This window comes from Eublepharis macularius, chromosome 18 (assembly GCF_028583425.1).
Source record: "Eublepharis macularius isolate TG4126 chromosome 18, MPM_Emac_v1.0, whole genome shotgun sequence".
NCBI lineage: Eukaryota > Metazoa > Chordata > Lepidosauria > Squamata > Eublepharidae > Eublepharis > Eublepharis macularius.
This window is the reverse complement of record NC_072807.1, coordinates 24885441-24909624: the sequence shown is the minus strand read 5'-3', so window position 1 is coordinate 24909624 and position 24184 is coordinate 24885441. Positions and strand designations below refer to the sequence as shown.

Below are 24184 nucleotides of genomic sequence, written 5' to 3'. Positions count from 1 at the left end.
AATTCTGTTCTTGGAGGAAAGGGGGCCCCAGGAACAGGATTTCAGGGGGCATTTCAGGCTGCTGCAGAAAGGAGAAGGATGGAAAAATTGTACTCTGTGAACAGAAATTCTTGCACCTAGAGAAAGGTTAGCTTGGATTCTATCCCCTGCTAATGTTATCAGTTGTACTAAAACAAAACCTTCCGTAAATTCAGCCTGTGACGAGTGTACACATTTGGGATGAACCAGAGGTTGAAATGCACTGGAGAATCAACCTCTGGCAAGATCAAGGGCCTTGAGCGTTGTTCTCCCCCTATCTCTACAGAATCCTCTTTTATTTTGCACAATTTGCACAGCGTTTTTACTATTCTGTTCCATTTATTTTACTAGCTGTGCAGGGAGGAAAGGAGCTCTGCAGGACATTCGAAGCTCACGGACTGACGACTGGAAATTCGGTTTAGCAATACCTTATTAGGTATTACCTATACATTTTCAAGCATGTTATCTGCCATGATTAGGGCTAGAATCTTGGTTGTGTGTGTGTGTGTGTGTGTGTCTGTGAGTGAGTGAGTGAGTGAGTGAGTGAGTGAGTGAGAGAGAGAGAGAGAGAGAGAAATGAGAACCCTGGTTAGCTCAATTCTAAACATCACATACTCTGGTATTTCTTGTAATACTGGTTCTCATATATAAACCTGATTTCCAAGGCAACTAAGAGATGGCATTATGGAAGATGTCTTGAAAGAAGAGGCAGCAGTTTGCTTCACTGTTCAGAGTCATACTTATCTCAAGTCCAAATCAGCGACATTATTGGATTTCATGAAAAGCTCTGGTCTGATATGACAGTTCAAGATACTTTAATGTCTTCTCTACACCTGGGACAGAACCAGGGCCGGCGCCAGAGGTTTTGGCGCCTGCGGCAGCGTGCCTTGCGCCTCTGCGCGGCGTGATGACGTCATCGCAGACGTCATCACGCGCCGCAGGGGGGCTGGGCGGCACGCCGACCGCCGAAGCTGCGGGCTGCTGCTGGAGCGGCGCGCGGAGGCTGCTCCACGCGCCGCCCCAGCAGCAGCTCATGGCTTCTGCGCTCGGCCAGGGCGGAGGAGTGCGCAGCGGAGCTGAGGTGGCTGGCTGCAGCAGTAGCTGCAGCCAGCCAGGCAGCCCCGTGCCGCCGCCGCCACATGCCCCAGCCGAGCGCAGAAGCTGCGAGCCGGGGCTGGGGAGGCGCGCGGAGGCTGCTCCGTGCGTCACCCCAGCAGCAGCTCACGGTTTCTGCGCCCAGCTGGGGTGGAGGAGCACGCAGCGGAGCTGGCGTGGGCTGGCTACAGCTGCTGCTGCAGCCATCCAGCCAGCTCCGTGCCGCCGCCGCCGCACGCCCCAGCTGGGCGCAGAAGCCGCGAGCCGCTGCTTGAGCGGCACACAGAGGCTGTGCCCGGCTGGCGTGTGTGGCGGCGGCGGCGGCGGCGGCAGCAAGGGGCTGGCTGGCTGGCTGCAGCAGTAGCTGAAGGCAGCCCAGTCACTCCAGCTTCGCTGCGCGCGCCTCCACCCCCAACACCCCCTCCAGCGCCCCTCCCGTGCACACGCGCCCGAGGCCACCGCCTACCTGGCCTCCATGGGCGCGCCGGCCCTGGACAGAACTGAAATTAAATCCTGTCCCCCTCTTCCAACCATTTGAACAAAGTTCAATAGAATTTTGTCATAAAAGTGACACTGCTTTTGTGACAATTTGTCACAACGGCACCACATACACAAAACAAAAAATGCCAAAGAAAACAACAGATGAGATGAAAACAGTCTTTTCTTTCTGACCACAAGCAAAAAAACCCCATCCTAAACAAAATACATATTCATATGTTCCTAACTGGAAGCAGCCTCTTTCCGCCTTAACAATTATACTAAACAAGGAGCTGTTTCATCCAGTTATGAAAGAGTTTTCCTTTATTAGCAACCTGTAGCTTCAAAATGAACTTCTAATTCACTGCAGACAGCTTCAGGAAGCCCAGTACAAAGCTGTGCGCTTGAGTCTTCCTGGTTTCTTCATTACTGGCCCCCTCACTGCAAGGGATAATGGGGCTTTTAAAATAGCCGTTTTCTGAGGGTTAAGTATCCTGATTTTAAATGGCTGCCCAGAAGGTTTACTGTGCGTACTGGTTGGCTGGGGCTATTTTATGGAGCCAGTTGCCTGGATCCAACTATACACGGAGGTGGCAATTTCTGCTGATTCTTCCACTCACTGCAGACTCACTTGCCACCTATGCCATTCATGGTGGACTATGATTCCCAGGAACAAAGATTTTGTGGGCTGAAGGAATCTGTGTAAATTCTCACCTCCTCTTAATATTCTCAAGTGCCCTTAACTTTTTTGGAGCAGCAGGCTGATATTTTATGCATGACTCTCATTTTTAATATGCGGATACCATTTATGCACTTGCTTTGGCTTACGCTGTACAAGAGCACAGACACATCACCCTGTTTTCCAGCTTTAAAGAATACAGACATTAATATTTCTATACCGCTGTTGACAATGTTCTGTTTTACCAACTAATGTTAAAAAAAATGGCAAAAGAACCAAAGTCCAGGCAACAGCTTACAATCTAAAGGCTACGCCAGTCACATCAGGAAGGAACTGCAACCAATCACAACTTACTTTAATTATTGGTGGGGGAGAGTGCCCTCAAGTCAGAGTTGACTTATAGCAACCTCTGGTGGGGTTTTCATGGCAAGAGATTGACAGAGGAGGTTTGCCATAGCCTGCCTCTGCAGCCCTGGTCTTCATTGGAGGTCTCCAATCCAATTACTAACCAAGGCCGACCCTGCTTGGCTTCTGAGATCTGACGAGATCAGGCTCATCCGGGTTATCCAAGTCAGGGTATTGTAATTATTAGCTATTTTTTAAAAAAGTTTGGATTGTTTGTAAGAGGGCTCTGAGAGCTGTAGTGCAGAAGAAAAGCAGCATGTAAATATTTTATACAAATAAAGGTCTCTATCCATCTGGGTGCAAAAAGATGAATGGGGTGGCTCTATTTAACTTATGCTCCCCTTACCCGATAAAACAGCCACACTCCAGGGTGGGCATGTGAGCAATTCATAGGGACCCCTGTTCTCTCTACCATGTCTAGTCTGACCCTGCACAGGACATCAAGGGAGGGGAAGGTGCCACGAGGGTTTCAGAAATGTGCAAATGGCAGATATACAAGCTTCAGTTAAGAGTGAAGGCGGAGAGATTGGGGGGGGGGACAAAGATGTTTATGGTCCGAGGGGGGCTATACGTGAGTTTTGGAAGGAGTTCTGATATAAGGGTGAGCACAAAGGGGGCACAGAGCAGGAAGCCCTTGGGCAAGGAAGTACACGAAGAACTTCCCTTTCCTTCCTTTCACCTTTGAGCATCAGAAGACTAACAAGACCTAACCAGGAACACTGTCCAGCACAGGACAGTACGGAGAGATCAATTCCCAGCACTACTTCACAGAGACTGCTCCAAAACAGGAAGATGAACGTGCTACACAAAGGCGTCAAGAGCGAACTGCAAAGTCAGGTGAGAAATCGTAACTGGCGGGACCCCAACCTCAGGAGACAATTGTGTCAAAGGGGTTTTATTACACCAGAGCCCATTAGAAGAGACAGAAATAAAGCAAGAAGTTGTTTTTGGAGTGTGGTGGCTCTCAGGACAGATGCTTGGGCTGCGTAGTGGGACACCCTTGTGTGCTGTGAGAGAAAGCATGCCGTGCGAACTACCCTACAGCACCGAGTGCATCCCCAACTATAGCAGGAAAGCGCCTGAGCAGTATAGGTCTCCCTTTTCTCTCTCTCTCTGCCAATACATTCCTACAAGCAACCCCCAATATCGCTGGGCAGGCGTACAAGAAGGACCACCCCCTAAAACACTCTGGTGTTTCACTGATGAGAATGGGGGACACGCTGCCTTTAAAACAGACACCAAGGAACACTTCTTGAAGCACCCTAATCATACAACAAGGAAGGCTTGCCTGGAGATGGGGTGGAAAGAAAGCAACGCAACGGTGTACCTGGTCAATCACAAAACCACTGACTTGCCCACACAAGTTTCTGCCCAGTAAAGTGCATGTTCTTTTGGAGAAATGATAGAATAATAATAGGGCAGCATATTTAATGGTTCACAACGAACATCATTAGCTCCACCATACAGAAGGGCAGACTGTGCTCTAGCAGGTACTTTAGTGGTCAGGTGCTTGTAACAGCAGGTTCAGTGGTTAAGAGTTATAACATATCCACCACCACCACTATCACCCTTGGAGACTTTGCTTCTAGTGACTAGGAGAGGGGGGGGTCAGTATGAAAAGGGGAACTCCACTGCATGTATGAGCACCTTCAACAATTTCTTAGAAGCTCTCCCCCAAACCTCCAAGAAACACGGTGACTGGCTGCCAGTCCTATCGCTCCTTATGTGTGCAGAATTTTCCCTTTTATTCCAAGGAAGAGAGCCGATGACTACAGGAAAAAGTGACAAACACACAAGAGCTGCAAAAAAAAACCCTGCCAAAAATGGCAAACACATTTGAAGAAAACGAATGCTTAGACAGCAGGAAGCTGAAAGTAAATGGTAAAAAACACAGCCCCCCCCCCCCCCGCCCGAACAAGCTTGTGTTATTTTGTCTGTGACACCCTCTCTCTTTATGGGACAGCATGAAGTTGGGAGATCTGAAGCTGCAAATGGAAGTATGAATAGAAAGACTATTAGGAGAAGAATCACAATGCAAGACAGAGATACACAAACATCTGGATGCAACAGCATGCAGAAAAGTTAAACACTGGTGGTGGGGGGGGGAACCCCACATAATCATAAAGCTTGTCACAATTTGGAAGGCAGCTAAAAGCAAAAGCTTTTTTTTTTTAAAAAAATCAACACCTACTGCATAATGCAAACAAGAATAAAAGCACTGGCAGAAGCAGGTTAGGAGGAGACATCTGCTAACAAAGGGCAACATCTGCACCAAAGCCAAAAAAAGGGATGCAAGAAGGATGTGGTCTGACTCACTGCCAATTAATCAGGTCTGGCATGATTCCTTCAGTTTAGCACTTCTGAAGTCCAACTGATTCCAAGGAAAGAATTAAACACATGCTTAAAATTTCTGCCTTTGTAATCAATAGGACTAAAAGGAGTGCTAGATTATGACCATCTGTATACTGAGGCGCATTCAGATATCGTGACAGAAGTTTAGCTGCGATGGACATGAACACAGCTTGCTGGTGTACAGTTCTAGTTTAAGGGCAGGAAACAAGAGTCCAATTCACCTTGGTACCTGGAATTTGGACATCACGGCAACCTGGAGTTTGACTCAAACCCAGAAGCCTTTAATTATGTTTCATGAAAGGGGGGAAGCACACAACGATAGCAGCAAACTCTGTTCATGCCCATCATGGGCAAATCTTGGTTATGCCTTCTTAATACCGCCACTATTGCAACTAGATGTTTCAGGTATTTATTATAGCTAATTTATATAGCCCAGTGTTTCCCAAACTTTTTGATACCTGGTACACAGTCTTTATTTCCCCAGGTACACACTTCACTCGTATTCCAAAAGAGACATTTTCTCAACCATTTCTCAGGAACATTTGGTAAATGTAGGGGAAGCCCAGTTAAATATTGCTTCTGTCCTCCCTTTTGCTCACATGCTGCCTTTTCAGCAATTGTGATGCTTCTGGGATTCTCCTACGCCTTTCCCCTACACTGCAGGTTGCATCAGGGAACCCGATAGGCTTACTCTTGCTCACCACCCCACACAGAAGGCAGTCGGAGACCCAGGCTTTGCAAAGTCTTTCTTGGAGTTGGTGCATCCAACATGGTGGCTCAAATTTTTGAAGGCATGCATCAGCCTCTCTCACGGCACACAAGTGTGTCCCAGCACACAATTTGGGAATCACTGTTCTAGCCTACGGTTAATAATGAAACTCACTTACCTACTGTGTTTAGTGTTAAATCCATGTCATGCCTCTTCATTCGCACTCTCGAGCTCTTATCCGGGAAATCAGGGCCATCTATATTATTTTCTATGCTTGCATCACAATCACACTCTGTTTCTGAGCCCCTGGCAGTGTCAGGTAAATCTGAGTTATCCATCGACAATTCCTCTCCGGTACTGTCTATTGAAATTGTCTCGGCCAGGTCCACTGATGCTGATTCTATTTGTTTAATGGGATGTGTATTTTAGGGATGTAAAAATATTGGGGGGTAAAAAAAATAAAATAAAAGTTAAGCTGTGTTCTCAGTTTCACAGAGCTTGTTTGCATTTGTTACACAGTTTTGTAATTATTTGCATTTCAGCGTTGCAACAATGCAGCACCTATCCATTTTGCAAACATGCCCAGGGAGTGGTTGGATTCACTAGTGAGGAATTAATGTGGAAAGATGTGATTTTTGACCTGTTCTGTTATCACTGAAAACAGAGGACAGGAAAAATATTAGGAATATGGAGGAAAGGAAGGGCGTTCTGCAAAGACTGATGCAATTTTTCCACTTCAGAGTAAGTTGACTAAGGTTTCCCGCCACCGCCTGCTGTTCAATGAACTCCTTTGTATTGCTAACGTGCACAGGGATTTAAGCATGAAGATTTTCCCAGTACAAAGCAAATTGTAAACTGAACAAGAAATGAGAAATGGGGGAAAGTTAGCTTAACACACATGATATGACATGAGGAACAGATCTTTACTCATGTTACTTTAAAAACTAGAGCGTGTTCCAGTGAGCAAACCAGGTCTGAAGTCGGGGTAATGAACTATTTCCCTCCTCCCTGCTTCAAAAGCAATTTGGTCTAGGAAATAGCCACCTGCAGATCACCACATTGGCTACCCACATAGGCCTTTCATTGAGCGGGTGTGGTGCACAGAAGCCGTGGTTATTTCCATGACCGTACCACACTGGGGGAAGTGTGCAATTTCATATTTAGAAGTGCTTGCTGCTGGGGGGTGGGGAGAAACAGGGAGGTATGATTCTGCCAGTACAAAGAATATTGTAACAGAAGATCCATACTGAGGACTTATTCAAGGATCAATTCACAACCCAGCTTGAGAGCGAAGAACCGTAAGTGCTCAAGTAGCTAACTGCAGTTATTTGCGGGAGGGCAGAAGGCAGGATATAATCCAGTTGTGCAAGGCCAAAGCTTGTCACCTGCAACAGGTATCAAAACAGGGGAAGATAACTGCGGAGAGGATGGACAGCTGCCACTAATCGCAGTACACAGTACTGTGCTATAAGATCAATGGTTAGATGGAATACAAGGTAGTGCCTTCCATCTTAAATCCCAATCCATTACACGTGTAATGCCATCAAAAGGATTCAGCAAGGCTACAGATAAAATTACAAACAAGACAAATCGTATGTGCCAAATTTTACGTGGATCTGTGCTCGGCACGTTAACCAGTATGCAGGTATATCTAACACCGTATTTGTTGGGTGGAAGTTTTAGCAGATGTAGATCCAGCACAGATAAGAGTCATGTGATAGTCTTCTTCCCAAGTAAGATGCCCATTAAGGTTTTCATGTATTTTCAGACACGGACACTACCTAGGAACCATACTTTTAAAAAGTGGTGTAAGAAGATAGCCTCCAGAGGACAAGTTCTCTAGACAGAAAGAACATATTTATTTTTAATAACTCAGATTTTACGTAGCCTTCTTAAACGAGGACTGGAAGAAAAACTCCCAAGATGTTGCCTTTCACTCCAAATTTATTATACTGGAGGATTCCTTACTGACTGAAAAGAGTTGAGGGACACTAGCAACTGCATTACAACACACTTACAAGCTCTGAATAAGTTTGGCTAGTCAATCTTCAAGGGCAGCCCATTAAAGACCAACAGCTGGGTGGGTAGGGGTTGTTAGGACCTGAGCTGACATACCTATTAGGAATTCTGTATATGCTGGGCTTGGTTGTTTTGCTGGATTCATTATATTCTTCTGGATTCATTATATTCTTCAAATTTCCTGCTAGAATTTATATCCCACTTGTCTCCCAAGCGCTCATGAGAGGCGTAGAGAGGAGCAAATGGACCTTCCAGCTTATTACACGGATAATGTCAGGGCTTTTTTTCAGCTGGAACGCGGTGGAACGGAGTTCCGGAACCTCTTGAAAATAGTCACATGGCTAGTGGCCCCGCCCCCTGATCTCCAGACAGAGGGGAGTTTAGATCGCCCTCCACGCTGCTCAGCAGGCAATCTAAACTCCCCTCTGTCTGGAGATCAGGGGGCGGGGCCACCAGCCATGTGACCATTTTCTCCAAGGGCAACCCACTGAGTTCCACCACCTCTTTTCCCAGAAAAAAAGCGCTGGATAATGTCACTTGTGGGCCAGAAGATCAGTGCAAGAGCCCAATTGCACATGGGGCTGGTTGACCCAATTCTTCTTTGCGTGGTGGGGAGGCTACCTCTTAAGAAATCACTGAGTCCTTCCCAGCCCTCTACAGCCTCTTAGCTAGATATGGGTTGTACCAAGCGTATTGCATCACACGAGAACAACAAGCCGGGACCTTGTGACAAGCAGGAAGCGTTTCTGAGCCCTATGCAGTGAGATCCAGTAGCTGTGCTCTTTTTCAGGGTTTGGGTGCAGAGGTGGCTTGCCCTCTTGTTACCAAAACTCCAGTGTCTCTAGACCACTATACACTAGACCCTTCAACAAGAGAATCCCTTGAGGTTTGCAAAAATCATGGCACACCATCCTTTCTTCATTGGTATGCCTAAGATTTCACACGTCACAGAGAGCCAACCACTTTTAAAAAGTTCCAAGACCCACGAGTGGTGCAATTCCTAGCAGTCCAAGAATTAGCAGCACTCCCTAAGTGCTGAAGGTTTTGTGTTCACAGGAAACAGCACAGTCTTTTCTCGCAAAACTGCATCAAGCAAGACCAACTGCAGCTAAGGTTGCTCCCCGCTCCTCCCACCCAAAGCAGCTCAAGGCCAACGGCTGCATGTCCCACCAGCTTCACTATGGTAACCCCCTCCCCCCCCCCAATGACTTTGCTTTGAACATGCGGCAAATTCTTTACAAGTCCAGATTACAGACACAATAGAACTGGTGCTACTAAGCCAAGCTACAAAAGGGGCCACACAGATCAGAAGTTATCAGTGAAGTACAAGTTTTTTTTTTTTAAAAAAAGATGCCTAAATGGGAATCAGTGAGAAAGAAACCTTATTTTGTTCTATTGAGATGTTAAGGAAAAAAAGGAAGATTTCACCTAGAACAAGAAGTATGGCAGCTTGGATATTTGTATCTTATGGACCTTGCTACTGAAAGCATAACCAAGAGCTAGCTTAATCTGAAAGCCATCCCTAATGGATCTTGGCCTCCTACCGAGGGAGGGGGGAGGGAGACCACCCTCTCCTGATTTTTAGCTCATTGCTGTGTATTAGCCTCTGTAGACCCAGTGATCTTGCAGGACTGTGAAATCTGCTGTCTGTTTAAATTTTGCTGCCTGTTTTAACTATATGTTATTTATTGAATATTGTATTGTGTTTTAATCAGGTTGTGATCCACTCTGAGCCTGCCTGCATTGCGGACTATAAGTCAAACAAACAAACAAACAAACAAACAAACAAACAAACAAACAAACAAACAAACAAACAAACAAACAAACAAACAAACAAACAAACAAACAAACAAACAAAGACATGAGAATATAGAGACAGACATTCAATTAAAAAGCACAGGATTACTCCGTGTGTATTAAGCTGTTAGCCATGCTATCTTCTTAAAAGAGAGCAGGAAGATGAGTCATTGTAGAATACTGGAAATAGTTGTAGTTCTCGAAAATGGACAACAACGATGCTCGACAAGCACAGTTCAGAACACACACTGAATTTGAAACAAAGCGTGTCCAATTTTTAGAAGGTGGTTTTTGCCATCTCTTTTAGCTATGATAATCAAGGGATGCTCAACGCTAAAGCTGTGCTGCCACTGAATGATGTTATAAAGGAATTCCCTAGCATTTTGTTACAGTTTGGGCAAAAAAGAAACCTAGAGGACAAGGGGTAATCCAGCGACCTTCCAAGGCAGAGTTGGGTTTTGAACCTGGTTGGTTCCAGATCCTAGTCCAGCACTCTAGCCGCTATGCCACACCGGCATGGCCATCTTTCTGCCGAGCTATGCCGAGTTTGGTCTTTCATGAAGTCAATGGGAGGGTTCCAAAACCCAAGCAGATGGATGGCATGAACCAGGGTATGGAAACATTAAGTCACGTGTAGCAAGATGTAAAAAAGCACTCTGGGCTTTGAATCAAAAAGCTGCAAGTTGGCAAATGACGGGATTTGCAAAACGTCTTTATTTAGCCTAGCGCAGAAGCTCAGCAAGATTAAATGTCTAGCAACACACAATGTGAATCCTTTGCCTCCCTCCTTTGGCAAGCATTAAAAAAGCAGTGAAATAAGACAACAAGTCGTGACGTTTTGAAACTCTGCCTCCTCCCACAAAATTATGAAGCACACAGAGATTCTCTCTTGATTGCTGAGCGAGCCGATTCTCTTTTATTATCAGCAAACTCAACAGGAAATCCCAAAGGACAAACCTTTCCTATAGCCACAGCTACCATCTCCCACCCCATGGGACATATCAGGTCTGGCATATGGGCCACTGTGTAGACTTGCTGCTTTCTTGTGCTGAATTTTATGTTTTAATGTGGTTTTTATTGCTTGATGTTACTCACTGTGAGCCTGCTTGTAGGGAGAGCAGGCTATAAATCTAAATAATAATAGTAATAGTAATAGTAATAATAGAATGGCACCCTTAAAAAGTCACCTATCCACTAGGCCTCTTTTTTCAGCTAAGATTCTGGCAGCATTTTGCTTTTTAACCACTGGCACCATTCAGTTAATGAAAACCAGCAATAAACCAAGCTCCCCCATTATCTTAACCTGTGCAGAGACTGTAAAGACGCAAACTCCGTGTACTGACCTTGCACGCCTTCTTTTTCAGGAACTGTTTTGTCCACTAGGTCTGTACTTTCCACTTCGGATGATGCTACTGATTCTGCTAAGAGCGAGGATGGGCTTGACACAGGGCTGAAACAAAAACACCCGCACACATTTTGTTGTTGTTCAGAAAGTGGATTCAGTCTTAGTGGTAACAAAAAAGTTTTGGAGCCCTTTGTAAGAGGCAGCAATTTCAGCGGCATATGAAAAGGAGGATCTGTTCTTCTACATCTGTTCAGAAACCCACATTTTTAGCATGTATCACCACAAGAGAAACAGAGTTAACGCAGCGCCCTGGACTCGCCACTCTGATGAGTTACTTGGGAAAGGGGCTGACAAATGATGGTGATATAAAGGCAGTTATGGCAATCAAGCCTACAGTGCTTGACTGGGAGGGACGACGATTCTGGGCTGCTGCGTCAGGATCCCGTGGTGCACTGAGAAAGCCAACAAAGAGTGATGCACATGCAGTACAAGAGGTGGTGGTTTGTTAGAGCAGGACAGGTGCTATAGCCCCTGAAGAAATAAGGAGGCTCGGTGACAGCTCATCTAGAAGACTGCATTAAGACAAGGTCTGCGCACCTGCAAGTTGGCAGCAAAGAGGCAGAAACCTCTTAACACTACAAAGGAACGCTTGGCTCTTACAGACAGCGCACAAGCATCAGGACTGAAACACACTTCCAGAGAAGGACTCCCAGTTCTGGCTTTTATACCACAAATTAAAGCATTTAGTGAGCAAGTGGCTTGCTGACATTCTCAGGTCAAGCAAAGACAACAGGTCTGCTAAGTCGGAAAACAACAGAAGGCAAAAACTGTATTAATCCAAGTCTGGTAGCCGGGGAACCACTGACATGCTTGGGCTTAAAGATGCGATACAAGACCCTGGCCAAAGGACATGGACACCCCCAAGTGCTTCCTCCATCTCAAACAGCTCTCAGATCTCTTCCCTTCCTGCATTTCCCATCGCAGGGCTTCCCTTAAATGAACCTCTGAGGCTGCCTTAGGCCAACATTCTGCCCTTGGTAGACCTAGATCAGTGCTATCTCCTCTGACTGGCAGCAGCTCTCCAGGGGCTCAGACCTTTCTTAGTAACTGCTGCCTGAGAACATTTAATTGCAAGCATCTGGGAATGAGCCCAAGACTTTCTACATGCAAACCATGTGATGTGCTACTAAACCCTAGTCCTCCTTCCCTTGAGACGCCTCCTTCCTTCACCCCACCTGTTTTGCTTATTCCCTTCAGCACGGCAATCTCAAGCAGCCTTCTTGGCCTCAAAAATGTCTACTGATGCCTAAGGAAGTATATTTACTTTATTTATACCCCACCTTTCTCCTCAAAGGGGAGCCAAAGGAGCTTACATCCTTCTCCCCTCGTCCATTTTATCCTCACAACCACCCTGCAGTAGAGTTTCAGGTGTAGCCGTATTGGTCTGCAGTAGAAGAGCGAGATTCAAATCCAGTAGCACCTTAAAGACAAAGAAGATTTCCTGGTTATAAGCGTTCAAGATCTGATGAAGAGAGCTTGACTCTTGAGTGCTTATATCCTGGAAATCTTGTTGGACTTTAAGGTGTTCTTGAATCGAATCCTGTGAAGTTGGTTAGGCTGAGACAGGCCCAGGAAGCTTCCATGGCGGAGCGGAAATTTGAACCTGGGTCTCTTTGTTGTATCACGCTGGATCTAGCCCTTGAGCTGATGCTCCAGCCAGACACTAAATATACATTCTCTCACCCCCTGGAATTAATAAAACGACCAACCAAGATTACCTTGAAAAAACACCTCAGGAAGGAAGGAAGGAAGGACTGGTTGCTCCTGTTTTATCCAGACTTTAGTCACCTTAGCAATGCCAAGATCTTGCCAACAGGTCACAAATAGCAATTTGAGAGGGCAGTGGGCCCTCCATGCAATTACCACCCAACCCCAAATGCAGAATCCACAGGGCCAAGACAGAAAGTGACACCCAGGCTTAAAAAAAATATATCAGCGAAATCGGCAACTTTTACCTTGGCTGCATAGGCGGTACAGGTGTAGAGTCTAGTGTTGATGGAGAGTCCTGGATGTTGCCTTCAGTGCATTGAACGGGTAAAGACTCAGGGAGACTACTAACAGAAGTGGCTGTAAGAGGAAGCACTTGTGTTAAGGAAAGGTTTGGCTGCGCTAAGATGATCCAAGGCTTGATCCTGTATCATTAAGATCAGAGGAGAGCTTTCTCAGACTTCAAAAACAAACACATGAACCAGGCCTGCATGGCCAGCTCATCAAGTCTGTTAGAAACAGCATTTGAGATATTAACTTTTTAACTATCAAGGGGCCTCTGGGATGCAATCTGAAATGGAGCACGCGTCCACTTGCCTAATCCTTCTGCTACTGCTTCCAGAACAAGATATTGGGGGGAAGGGGCAGGGACAGCAGCTAGCCGTAGGGCGAGCAACATGGCTTCCCAATAGAGATACCCAGAATGCTAAAGATCCATCTCTTCTGCAAATCCAACCCTTCATGGCCATCATTTTGCTCCCAGGGACAAAGAAGACGACAAGGGAGGAACGCATACTTGAGTCTGTTCGTTTGCAAGCGTTCCTGTTAAGAGTTTGAGAGTGAGAGTACTCAACAGGTATGTTTACCTTCCCCTCGCCCCCAAGCGAAAGTTATTTGGACATCATGACAAGCTGGGACTAAACTCTGACTGTGCACAAAACCAGGTTCTTGCTTTACTGTTGTGTGCCCCTCACTACTCTCCACAGCCTTTGTGTATGGGGCATGCCGCAAACTTTCTCGGTTTCATCAAGGTCCAAATCTTTACCATGTCTGAACATGGGGGACTGCTGATTTGCTGAAACTTATGTGAAGAAGAGGACATACACAACAGCAAATCAACAAAATATGCCCCCACACAGCATTTTATTGCAGCGTCTGAAGGCAGCCCTATCATTTTTCGGATCGAGACTGAGGAAAGGATAGAGGGGTACCCACTTATCATTTAGTTCTGCAGCACCTGCTTCCAGGCCATCTCTGGCCCGTGCATTCACCCACCCCAGCTCTCAATTTATGTATGCTTCCCTATTTTAGCTGCTTGTTTAAGCCTTCAGTGACAAATAAACTATGTATTTTTTTTTAACCACCAGCATTGGACACATACAGCTTATTATACTTTACCAAAAATAAGCACAAGCTGCAAGAATGACACTTGCTATAATTATACTGACGGGGAAAAAAACCCTATTGTGTTAACACTTTTGTTTTTGCATAACTGTTCCAGCTGAATCATAATTCAGATGGTGATACTACTGGACTCACACACAATTAGTCATTCTTGTGGCCAAACACTCTCTCTCTCTCTCTCTGCACTTAGCAGCTGCTTGATACGACAAAAGTTGGTTAGACTGCTACATTCTGCATATACGTTGGGGGGGGGGACTACAACTACCTTGGGATGCCGAAAAAGCCCCATATAAAGCCTGCATACCTGGGGTGCCAAGCCAGACACCATTTAGCATTTACGCTTACCTGAGGGGCTAATTCTACCATTGCTACCGTTCTGCCGTTGAAGATGTTCTTTGTAGCATACCGAACACATGCCGTTTGTGCGGGGGTTTCCGTAAAATCCGCATCCAGTGGAACAAAGCATAGGCACTTGGCTATGGTTGGTTTCTTGAGCCATTTTCCTTTTCTAGTGACCAGAGAAAAAGACAAGATGGAGATTCAATGAATTCAGACCAATTTTTACTCCCAGGACACTTCATCACAGCCTTTCACCAGTTTCATCATGGTGGAATTCTTCTCCAGTTCTACTTTTTTGGCAGAATGCATAGAGAAAAGGCTCTACATTTTCTTCTTATTTAGGAAATAGCTACGTAGACCTTAATAAATAATCACACCAAAGTACAATAACTTAAGGCTCAGTTTTCTTTTTGTAAACAAAAAGCACCTGGGGCATAAAACAGCCATAGGACGAGTTTTGCAGTTGGGGTGATTTTTTTTTAACCCTGAACAATGGAACCCACCAGGGTTATGGGGGGTAAAAAAATACCCAGGAACTTCCCCCCCAAAACACTGATCAAGGGAGGCTGTAGTCAACGTTCTGAAGAAATACAGTCTCTTCTCTCTTTTCCACAGAAAGCTCATCTGGCAACATTCTTTAGAACGGATGAGAGATGAAATATGCAAAAAGGGGTGGGGTAAATTAAATATTTCACCATATTAAAATGTGTATTTAGGTTGTGAGCGTGTGAAATACACTAACTTCAGCCACCAAAGAAGATGCATTTTATTACCCCAAGAAACACCACATTTTCCAATGGGAAGCCACAGGAAAACCCAGGAAAAGCAAGAAAATTATAATACATTTTATAAGGCACCAGATTAAAATATTTCCTCCAAATCTTAGCAGTTAACTTCTCTCTCCTTCTCTTATCAATGACATTTTACTGACTGCTATGTTTGCTTATCTTTTTAAAATTTTTAAAATCTATTTTCAGTTTTCACTTTGCATTTTATTTTACTTTATTACTTGTGAGCCACTGAGTATTTTGATATAGAAGAGCGGGCTACATCTATATACATATAAGTAAATCCATGCGTATTTTATTCACATAAATTTATGTGCCATTATCACTAGTTTCACAGAGCGGCTGACAAAACTTAAAAGTCACAAGACAGATACAATCTTTTGACGTTTGGTGAAGTTTTTAATCGGTCAGAACCAGCACTCCAACAACTTAACTCCTGTTTTCGGAAGGGGTAACATACAAAAACACAGCCCTCCAGATGGCTTGGGGGGGGGGGGACAGCCTTGTATCACTCCCTGATCTAGGGAGGTACCTATATAGGCTTCCTCCAGAAAAAGCATTCCAAAAAGAGTCTATGCTATCACAGAGGAAGACATCCAATTTAGCAGAGGATGACCAAACTTGCCCTGTAAGAAAACACTTAAAGGAACAGCTGCCCCAAGACCTGTGATCAAGCTTATCTAAGGAGCAGCGGCCCTTTAGGTGTGTTGTATATTCCAAATTTATTATATGCTTCTGTCTTGTCGGGCTCTCAGTGGCTTTGACAACAACAGACTGACTTGAGTGGCGATGCCACATCGAGTGTTCCCAAGCCATTCACTGGGCCCGGGAATGCACTCTTAAGTGTACCACCTGTGTGGTGCAGAGGTCATTTGTCCCTTTTGTCTCCCCAAACTCCACAGCGTCCCTGGCCCACCATATGCTGGTCCTGAAGGGTGCAAAGAGGAGTTCAGCAGCTGCCCCTTAACTGTGGAATCCTCCCCAAACCCTGAGCATTTCCCCCTCACTGGTGGTGCAAGACGTTTCTAAAATTCAAACTGGCTTCCGATAGCCAAGGTAGAGGAATTTGCATGCTTATTTATTTACACAATTTATACCCCCACTTTCTGTCCTCATAATGGCCACCAAGTTGGCTAACAAATGCAAAAGTTACATAACAAAATCACTGTCCCAAGTTACTGCCCCAAGTCTTTGGGATGGGGTAAGCTAGAAAGGCCTATACTACTTATTTATTAAAACATTTTTACCCCACCTTATGGGGGAAGGTGGCTTACAATAATCGACTACAAACATTTATAGTGAAAATCAAAATAAAATAATCCCCAAATCCCTCCCTCCCGCCCTTTAAAGGGACATGTCATTCCAATGTCCTTAAAAGCCCTGGCAAACAGAGAGGCCTTGCAGCATCTCTTAAAGATCTCCAAGGCAGGGGCTCCCTTCAGCTCCTCAAGGAGCTTTCCCCACAGAGCAGGGGCCACAGCAGAAAAGGCCTGAGCTCTAGTCGATCCCAGATGAGCCACCCTGAGAGATGGGATCGCCCGCAGATGGCTGCCTGGAGACTGGTTGGCGCATGAGGACATATGGAAGGTCTTAAAAATCCTTCCATGCAACTGTGTACATGGAGAGAGCAGCCGCCGGTTCTCTGACCACAGCTGGAGTTTTCTCTGCAGCTGCAACCACAAATAACTTCTGGCTTCCCACAGGTACTGCCCCTTTACACCAGCCTCTCCTCAGGGGGCTGTGTACTTGCACACACAACCACGCAGAGAAATCTGACGCTTCTAACCAGCCTCGAGTCTGCAGCTGTAGTTTTTTCCACGCTAAATTATACACTGTTGCATTCTCTAACGCTGCTCCCTGAAATTTCTGCTTTTTAGCTTAAAAAAAAGGAATGCTGTGCAAATCGATTCATCATCACAGGTTCAGTGAATGAAGCCGGACAGGATCAATAGCCTGTCCTCACGAGCCGAGTGCTAAAAAAACTGCACACCACCATTCTAGGCAACCCAGTGCAGAAGTTGCCACATGAGCAGATTATCAGTTGTGCAGCAGAAGAATCTAAAGAGCACATGGGCCCAGATAAACATGTGAACACCAAGTGTGTTGCCGGAAGAACACGCTTGGATGCAAAGAAATGCTCTAATACATCCAATTAACTGTTAAACATCCCAATGCAAGATATCCATCCGGCTGAAATCTGCAAACTGAACAACCCATGTTTTAAGGAAGCACGGTGAGTTTCAATGTTATGCTCAATTTTCAGGAAGTCCCACTGAACTAACTGGAACTTGTTCCCGAGAAAGCATGTACACTTTTGTATTTCTTGCATTTGTTGCTGCAGGAAGAAGACGAATCAGCAAAACTGTGTTTCAGGGAACTCCATGTTGTCTCAAGGAGCACATCATTTAACAGCAGACAAACTCCCCTGAAAGACAGTTTGCCAGTTGCGGCTGATCTTCCCCAGCAGAGTGCGGGGTGGTAATGACCGCTGTTTAAAATGTTTAAAAAGAAGACTACACATCTATGGGGGAAAGGCTCATCGAGGGCTGTTAGCCATAATGGATAAATGGAATGTTCACGAACATTCTGTCTGTTCCAGAAAGTAGCTGTAACAGAGGCAGTATACGTCTCAATGCCATTGGCTAGGGGTGCTATGGGAGAAGGTTTCTTTCCTTCATGTCCCAATTGCGGGCTTCTCATCTGGCTCCTAGTTAACTACTGTAGGGGAAAAACAAACATACTAGATTAAACAGACCTTCGATTGGATTCATACCGGAAGCTCTGACCCAGCTAAAATAGTATTATGCACTTTCTCAAATGTGCATTCTGTTCAAACAGGATAACAATAACATCCAACAGACGTGACCGGCAAAAGCTACACAAACCAAACATATACCTATAGCTGACCTAGAACATGTTTCAGGATATACTGCAAAGCAAAAGCTTCTATGAAACACCCTCAGGGGGCCCTGGCAGGCCAGTTATTATAGGATGGGTTCCCTGAATGTAGTAAGGCCAATAGCTACAGGGTCAGCGCAGACTTCAACAGTGAATAACGTACTTTGAATGGATTTTGAACACAACAATGACTTCGTAGGGGAGGGTGGAAAATGAGAACACAAAACAGGAAGAAAAGAGTACAGAGATGAAAAATACCATACAAAAGGAAGACCAGAAAAACTGGATCAAGTACCCGCTAAGCTGGTTACCAGTTTCTCCTTAGAGAGGAAAACAGGACACAACACCTTGGATACAAACTCCTGAATATTCTGTGTACTTTCAAAAAGAGACAAAGAAAGAGAGAGAGATGTTAAGAGTGGGGTGTGTATGTTTTTGAAGAATTAAGCTGTAATTAGAAGCTCATCAAGTCGTAAAATGAACTTTATTGTATTACTCCAGCCAAACGAAATGTCATGCAGTAGATGTGTGTGGGGAAGCCTCTCCCGAAGTTGATTTGGGATTTAAATGAAAAGGAGCTGCAGGAAGCAGCTGTAGGAGAACCAGAGGCTATAGCCACAAACTGTGTGCGCAAAAAAAGCTCACAAAATGGGACTTGCTGTGTGGCACACCGAACCTTCTGAAATTTTGTTCCTGGGGATCAGGGGACTCTTACAAAGAGCACTCCCAACTCCCCTTTTATGAAATTTTATTGAGAGTTAGCATTCCCGCTTCCATTCTTGTAGACCTGTTAGCTTTCCTAGATTGCAGAAGTCAATTAAAAGGGTTAGCAATGGTTGCATTTAGGAGGATTAGTCCTAAATCTCAGGGTTTATAACCTCCCTGTATTCAGAGTTATCCCAGTTGGGGGAGGAATCAGGTTCTCAGAGTACGGCTGCACGGTCTCTTGCAGTACTTTACAACAGACATGCTGTACCCAGAACCGTGAAGAACAACTTTTCATACTGCTTGTTTAGCGTGTTGCTAGACATTACAAGCCACAACTCCAAGAAGACATTATACTGAATGTTTCTCTGTCAACAGCCAGCGATCCAGGGCAATCAAATGTATCGTGAGATGCCGTTACTATATTAGGTAAAAGGTAAAGGTAGTCCCTTGTGCAAGCACCGAGTCATTACTGACCCATGGGGGACGTCGCATCATGACGTTTTCTTGGCAGACTGTTTGTTACGGGGTGGTTTGCCATTGCCTTCCCCAGTCATCTACACTTTACCCCCAGGAAACTGGGTCCTCATTTTACCGACCTCGGAAGGATGGAAGGCTGAGTCAACCTTGAGCCAGCTACCTGAACCCGGCTTCTGCCAGGATTGAACTCAGGTCGCGAGCAGAGCTTGGGCTGCCGCTTACCACTCTGCAGATTTTACTAGCAAGAGTGAGGAGATACAGAACTGGTGCTTCCACTCCGCATCTTTTGCAATGTCTAGTGAAACCTAAAGTCAGGAAGAGCTCTATTCCTATAATCACACCTGAAGCTCACTGAAACACAGATCTGTAGTGAGTCGTGACTCATGAAAGCTCATACCCTGCCACAAATTCTGTTAGTCTTATAGGTGATACTGGATTCTTGCTCTTTTCTACTGCAACGCAGAGAGAGTTACAAATATTTACCTCCATGTTTGCACAAACAGAACTTTAGCTTGCAGAAATTCTCTTGCAGACGGGTATTCCTTTGCATGTTACACTTTCTCCTCCTTTTTATTAGTAGAAAAATTCATTGGGATCGTTCCCTAACGCCACATTACCTGAAAAATCTACCACTTTGTCAATTCGGAGAGACTTAACTGAAAAAGGAATGCAGGTTCCAAGCAGCTTGTCAAGAGAATCAAGATGCCCATCAGAGACGCACTAACGGCAAACGGCACTCTACTAGCATCACTGTTTAAAGACAGCAGCAAGGGGGAGAAAGATATCAAATCAGGTGTATCCTGTCTCAGCCATCCATCTGAAATGAATATTCAGGAGCAAGGTTTGACAAGCAATTAAATGGTTTTGGAACACTACACTGCCTGAGTTTAATGTTAAGAAATCATGCCAGAGATTGGAAAAAGTAGGAGAGAAAAAAAACCCAGACTATTTAAATCTTACAACTACGCACAACCTCCTGAAATCCTCATCCACGTGGCCTGAAACGAAGTTGCCACCTCCTAGACATACAGTATGAGCACTCCATGACAGCATTCAAACACCTATGCACAGATAAGCCTGAACCTTGCCGATGTCCGGTCCTACGCATGCTGGTTGCTAACGTAACCCCCCACATTTTACCATGCTGCAGTATTCTTATGAGTTTGAGAAAGGACCTGGCTCCCAATCCAGAAGTTACACCTGCTCATCCTTAGACAATATGTGAAGTGTCAAGGGATTCGGACAGCCTTCTCATTCATTCTTCCTTATAAAGGTACCTATCCGAAGTACCACAAGAACCTATTCAGAAACACTTATTCTGGGCACCTGGCAACGCTTGCCAAACGGACTCTGTCAGTGTATGTGTGACCTAGAATTCAAGACATACCAAAGGCAACGATGCAACACTGTGTGAACAGGAAGTGGATGCCGAAAGGTGAGATTCCAATAGTTACCCAAGTCTTGGGTCAGCAAAGAGGAGGCAGAGCTGGAGACCTAAGAAGGCGATAGGTAGGAAATGAGAGCAGTACAGCGAACTTAAGTTCTCTTGATGGAGGTCGATCTCCAATCTGCCTTCATAAACCTTGGGGAGGCCAACTACGAAGACGTTTGGAATCCCGGGGTCCGCATCTTATTTTAGAAAGATCTGTCTTCAGTGAATGCCTTTGAGTATAGCAGCTGATGAGCAGCCTGGGTACACTGAAGCAGTAATTAATACTTACACTAAAGGGTGAGTGCAGCTGCAACACAGATTAGTAAAACACCATCTTGAGGATCAAAGATGATAATGACTGCGAAGTACAACATGCTAGTAAGTAACTCTGGTTAATCTCAGACAGAAGACACAGACGGCAAAGGAAAACAGCTCTTTATATGAAGTTTTCCTAAAAAGCTGTAAGCAGCAAAAAAAGGGTCACTTCTCTCCACCCTACAATTATTCACAACACTCTGCTGCACAGCAAGTGGTATTATTCATAAATGAGACTATTCACTACTCTAGCACGTCACAGCAATAATCACAAATGCCACCCTAGAAAGAACTTATAGGAAAAAAAGCATTGTGACATTGGCTTAAAAAGCAATGTGCCATTTCAACATCAATTGAAAGAAGAGCTGTGAACAAAACACAAACTGACTGATTGCGAGTTGAAAGAGTTTCACAGAAGGGTCTGTTTTAGGAGTAAAAGCATTTATGAGTAAACTATGAACTGGTTTTCAGATTGTTCCAGGGATCACACAGAAGCCTTCGACATGCCTGCAAATGTGCAAATAGCTAACTAACTCCTCTAATTAAACACACACACACACACACACTCTCTAAAAGAGCAGTCACATTGCATCGTTTGAGTTTGGAAATGGAGAAATTCTCTCTTGGGTCAGACCAATTAGCTGATCATTTTAAAAGGTACAGAAAATCAAGCTGATTGAATATTTTATCAGCAAACTGATTTACTTATTTTGTACAAAGACCAGTTAACACACACAGCTTCCACACCAAGTTCATGTATTGCCTAGGCAATATGCAGTCATCTAGTGTACAGCACGTATGCTGACCAGCCAATGTGTCTGTCAGCTGGATCATGTAAAATATCAGTTCGTATTTATTAAATCGCCTTACGTTGTCAGAGCATCCGTCTGTCAAGGCCAGGGTTTTCCATCTAGATGCACAGTGTCTCTACAGGGTCTCAGGCAGAGGTCTTTCCCATCACCTACTGTCTGGTCCTTTTAAACTGGAGATGCTGGGGACTAAACCTGGGACTCTCTGAATGCAAAGCAAGAGCCCTGCTACTGAGCCCCTCCCCTTTATTCTGCATCACTTGGGAGCAGGCCATGCAGCTGTTCAATGATGCCTCTGAATCTTCACGTAAACGTGCACAGTCAATGACATTTACATTCAAATCATTTGAATCCATCACAAGAACAACTTATTTTATTAAATATTTATCTCCTGCTTTTCCTTGTGGCTCATGGCATCTGACAAGTCATAGTTAAAATATTATTATTTTACACCAATGGAATGAAGCCCAAGAGAATGCTTTCCTCCGAAAAGATGCTAGCAGTTTATATCCTGTTAAAAGCTCTGGCAAATAAAATGGCTTTGCAGGACTGAAAAGCAGAAACAGGAAAAGAGGAGTATGGAAAACATGGTTGCAAAGGGCCTACACAAGGACCCAGCTTCTCCCACATCTCATTATATAGTACATACCAGGCAGAGCAGCTGCCAAAGGATGCCACCAAACGGACCCAGCTACACTTACGTTGGACTTCACTGTCCTCCTCACCATTAAAATAAAAACAGGTCTGTATCCACAAACTTATAGGAGCCACCGAGAACAGCCACAAAGTCCAGGCAGAAACACAGAGTTCTCCTCCAGTGGCTTCTTCCCTGCTACGAGTAAGCAAATGAGCAAGAGCAAAAAGGAGCCACCCCCTTGAAGGCAGCAGTGCTAAGAGGGAAGGAGAAGAAACGACACTGAATAAATATCCTGCCCAGGCTGTCCCCCTCCCTCATCTTGAGACGGCTCTGGCCCAAATTATTTCCCCCAATCTATGGCAAGAAAAGGTTTGACTTTTGGCTGACTGGATAGGGTTTTGGGAAAAACACAAATGGCATATGACCAGTTGTGAAGCATCTCCTAATATTTTAAAGAGCACTGACTGATAAATTCGGGGGGGGGGGGATCACACTGCACATGTGTATGTGCTCATTCTTCTTAATACATTGCTAGCATTGAGTTAATTTTTTATTGAGAAATGCTGGATCTCAATTTTGTCTGGAAGTTATACGCATGCTCTCTTCCATGGAAGCCATCCTCTTTATTAGAACAAACCAAGTACCAAGGTAAGGACAGGAGAAATAAGGAATGAGAGAGGTGCTGAACTGGAACATCGTCATCAACCGTTACTAGCTGCCACCATGTTCAGTATTCCAAGTTTAAGCTACTAGATGCACCCAACTTTTTTTTTTTACATTTTCAGCCTAATATCAGACAACTTCCTGTCCAAGAATAATTCCTGCATCGCATCACAAAAACCAGCTTGTCCTTAAGTAAATTCAGCTTCAATGGAAGCTGCCTTATACAAGTTAGATCATTAATCCATCTAGAACAGGACATTTTAGAACCAAAAATTAGGTTTCTGTCCAGAGGACACTGGAAATGTCCAGCTTTGAGATTAGTGATGGTTGCCACATGTGTCATTTGCCGAGAAAATTACCACCATTCCTACAGTGGAGTTTCAGTTTCATGAAGGTAGCTTTTAAAAGCATTGCCACTGGACCTACCAACACCAGTTAAACCATCTCAGGATCATTCACTTGTTTGTCTTCCAATGTTATATATGCTATCATGTGCAGGAATGCCCTTCTACTGTCTGTATTGGACAAACAGGTCAGACCCTACGCAAAAGAATAAATGGGCCTAAATCCGACATTAGAAACTGCAACATTCAAACAACAGTGGAAGAACATTTTAATCTTCCAGGACATTCCATTGCTGACCTGAAAGTTGGTGTCCTCAGAGAAACTTCAAGGGGAGGTTACAATGTGAAATTGCTGAAATTCAGTTTATTCACAAATTCGGAACAAATTCGGGGGCTGAACAGAACCTTAGGATTCTTATCTCACTACTACAGATGCGAATTTCTGCTCTAATCAAGTTGCATTGTATCCTTACATCCTGATGCCCTCCCTTGTAACAGTCCACCCACCTTTGGCTGGGATATAAAGGATTAGGGATCTCCGTTCATACTTGGTGTCTGGAGAAGGGAGCTCTGACTCTCGAAAGCTTACTCCCTGAAAATCTTGTTGTCTCTAAGGTGTCACGCTGGACTAAAATCCTACTCTTAAAAGAGGAACTTTTATGATTTTCAGATTTTGTACAGAAGAATCTACATGCAGGAAGCAACAG

At 44.7% G+C, this 24184-nt stretch overlaps 1 protein-coding gene across 3 annotated transcripts in view; it reads right to left on the bottom strand.

Moving 5' to 3' along the window:
• ZFAND6 (zinc finger AN1-type containing 6) overlaps window positions 1–24184 on the bottom strand; it is a 54270-nt gene that overhangs the window by 6753 nt on the left and 23333 nt on the right. For 2 of the 3 annotated variants that reach the window (XM_055003005.1, XM_055003006.1), the window contains exons 2-5: window positions 14413–14575; window positions 12912–13023; window positions 10895–11001; window positions 5914–6135 (exon numbers count right to left, since the gene is read on the bottom strand). In XM_055003005.1, coding sequence (XP_054858980.1) covers window positions 5914–6135; window positions 10895–11001; window positions 12912–13023; window positions 14413–14566 — 595 coding nt within the window. In that variant the 5' untranslated portion in view covers window positions 14567–14575. The remainder of the gene's footprint in view (window positions 1–5913; window positions 6136–10894; window positions 11002–12911; window positions 13024–14412; window positions 14576–24184) is intronic. The other variant, XM_055003007.1, reaches the window with a different exon arrangement.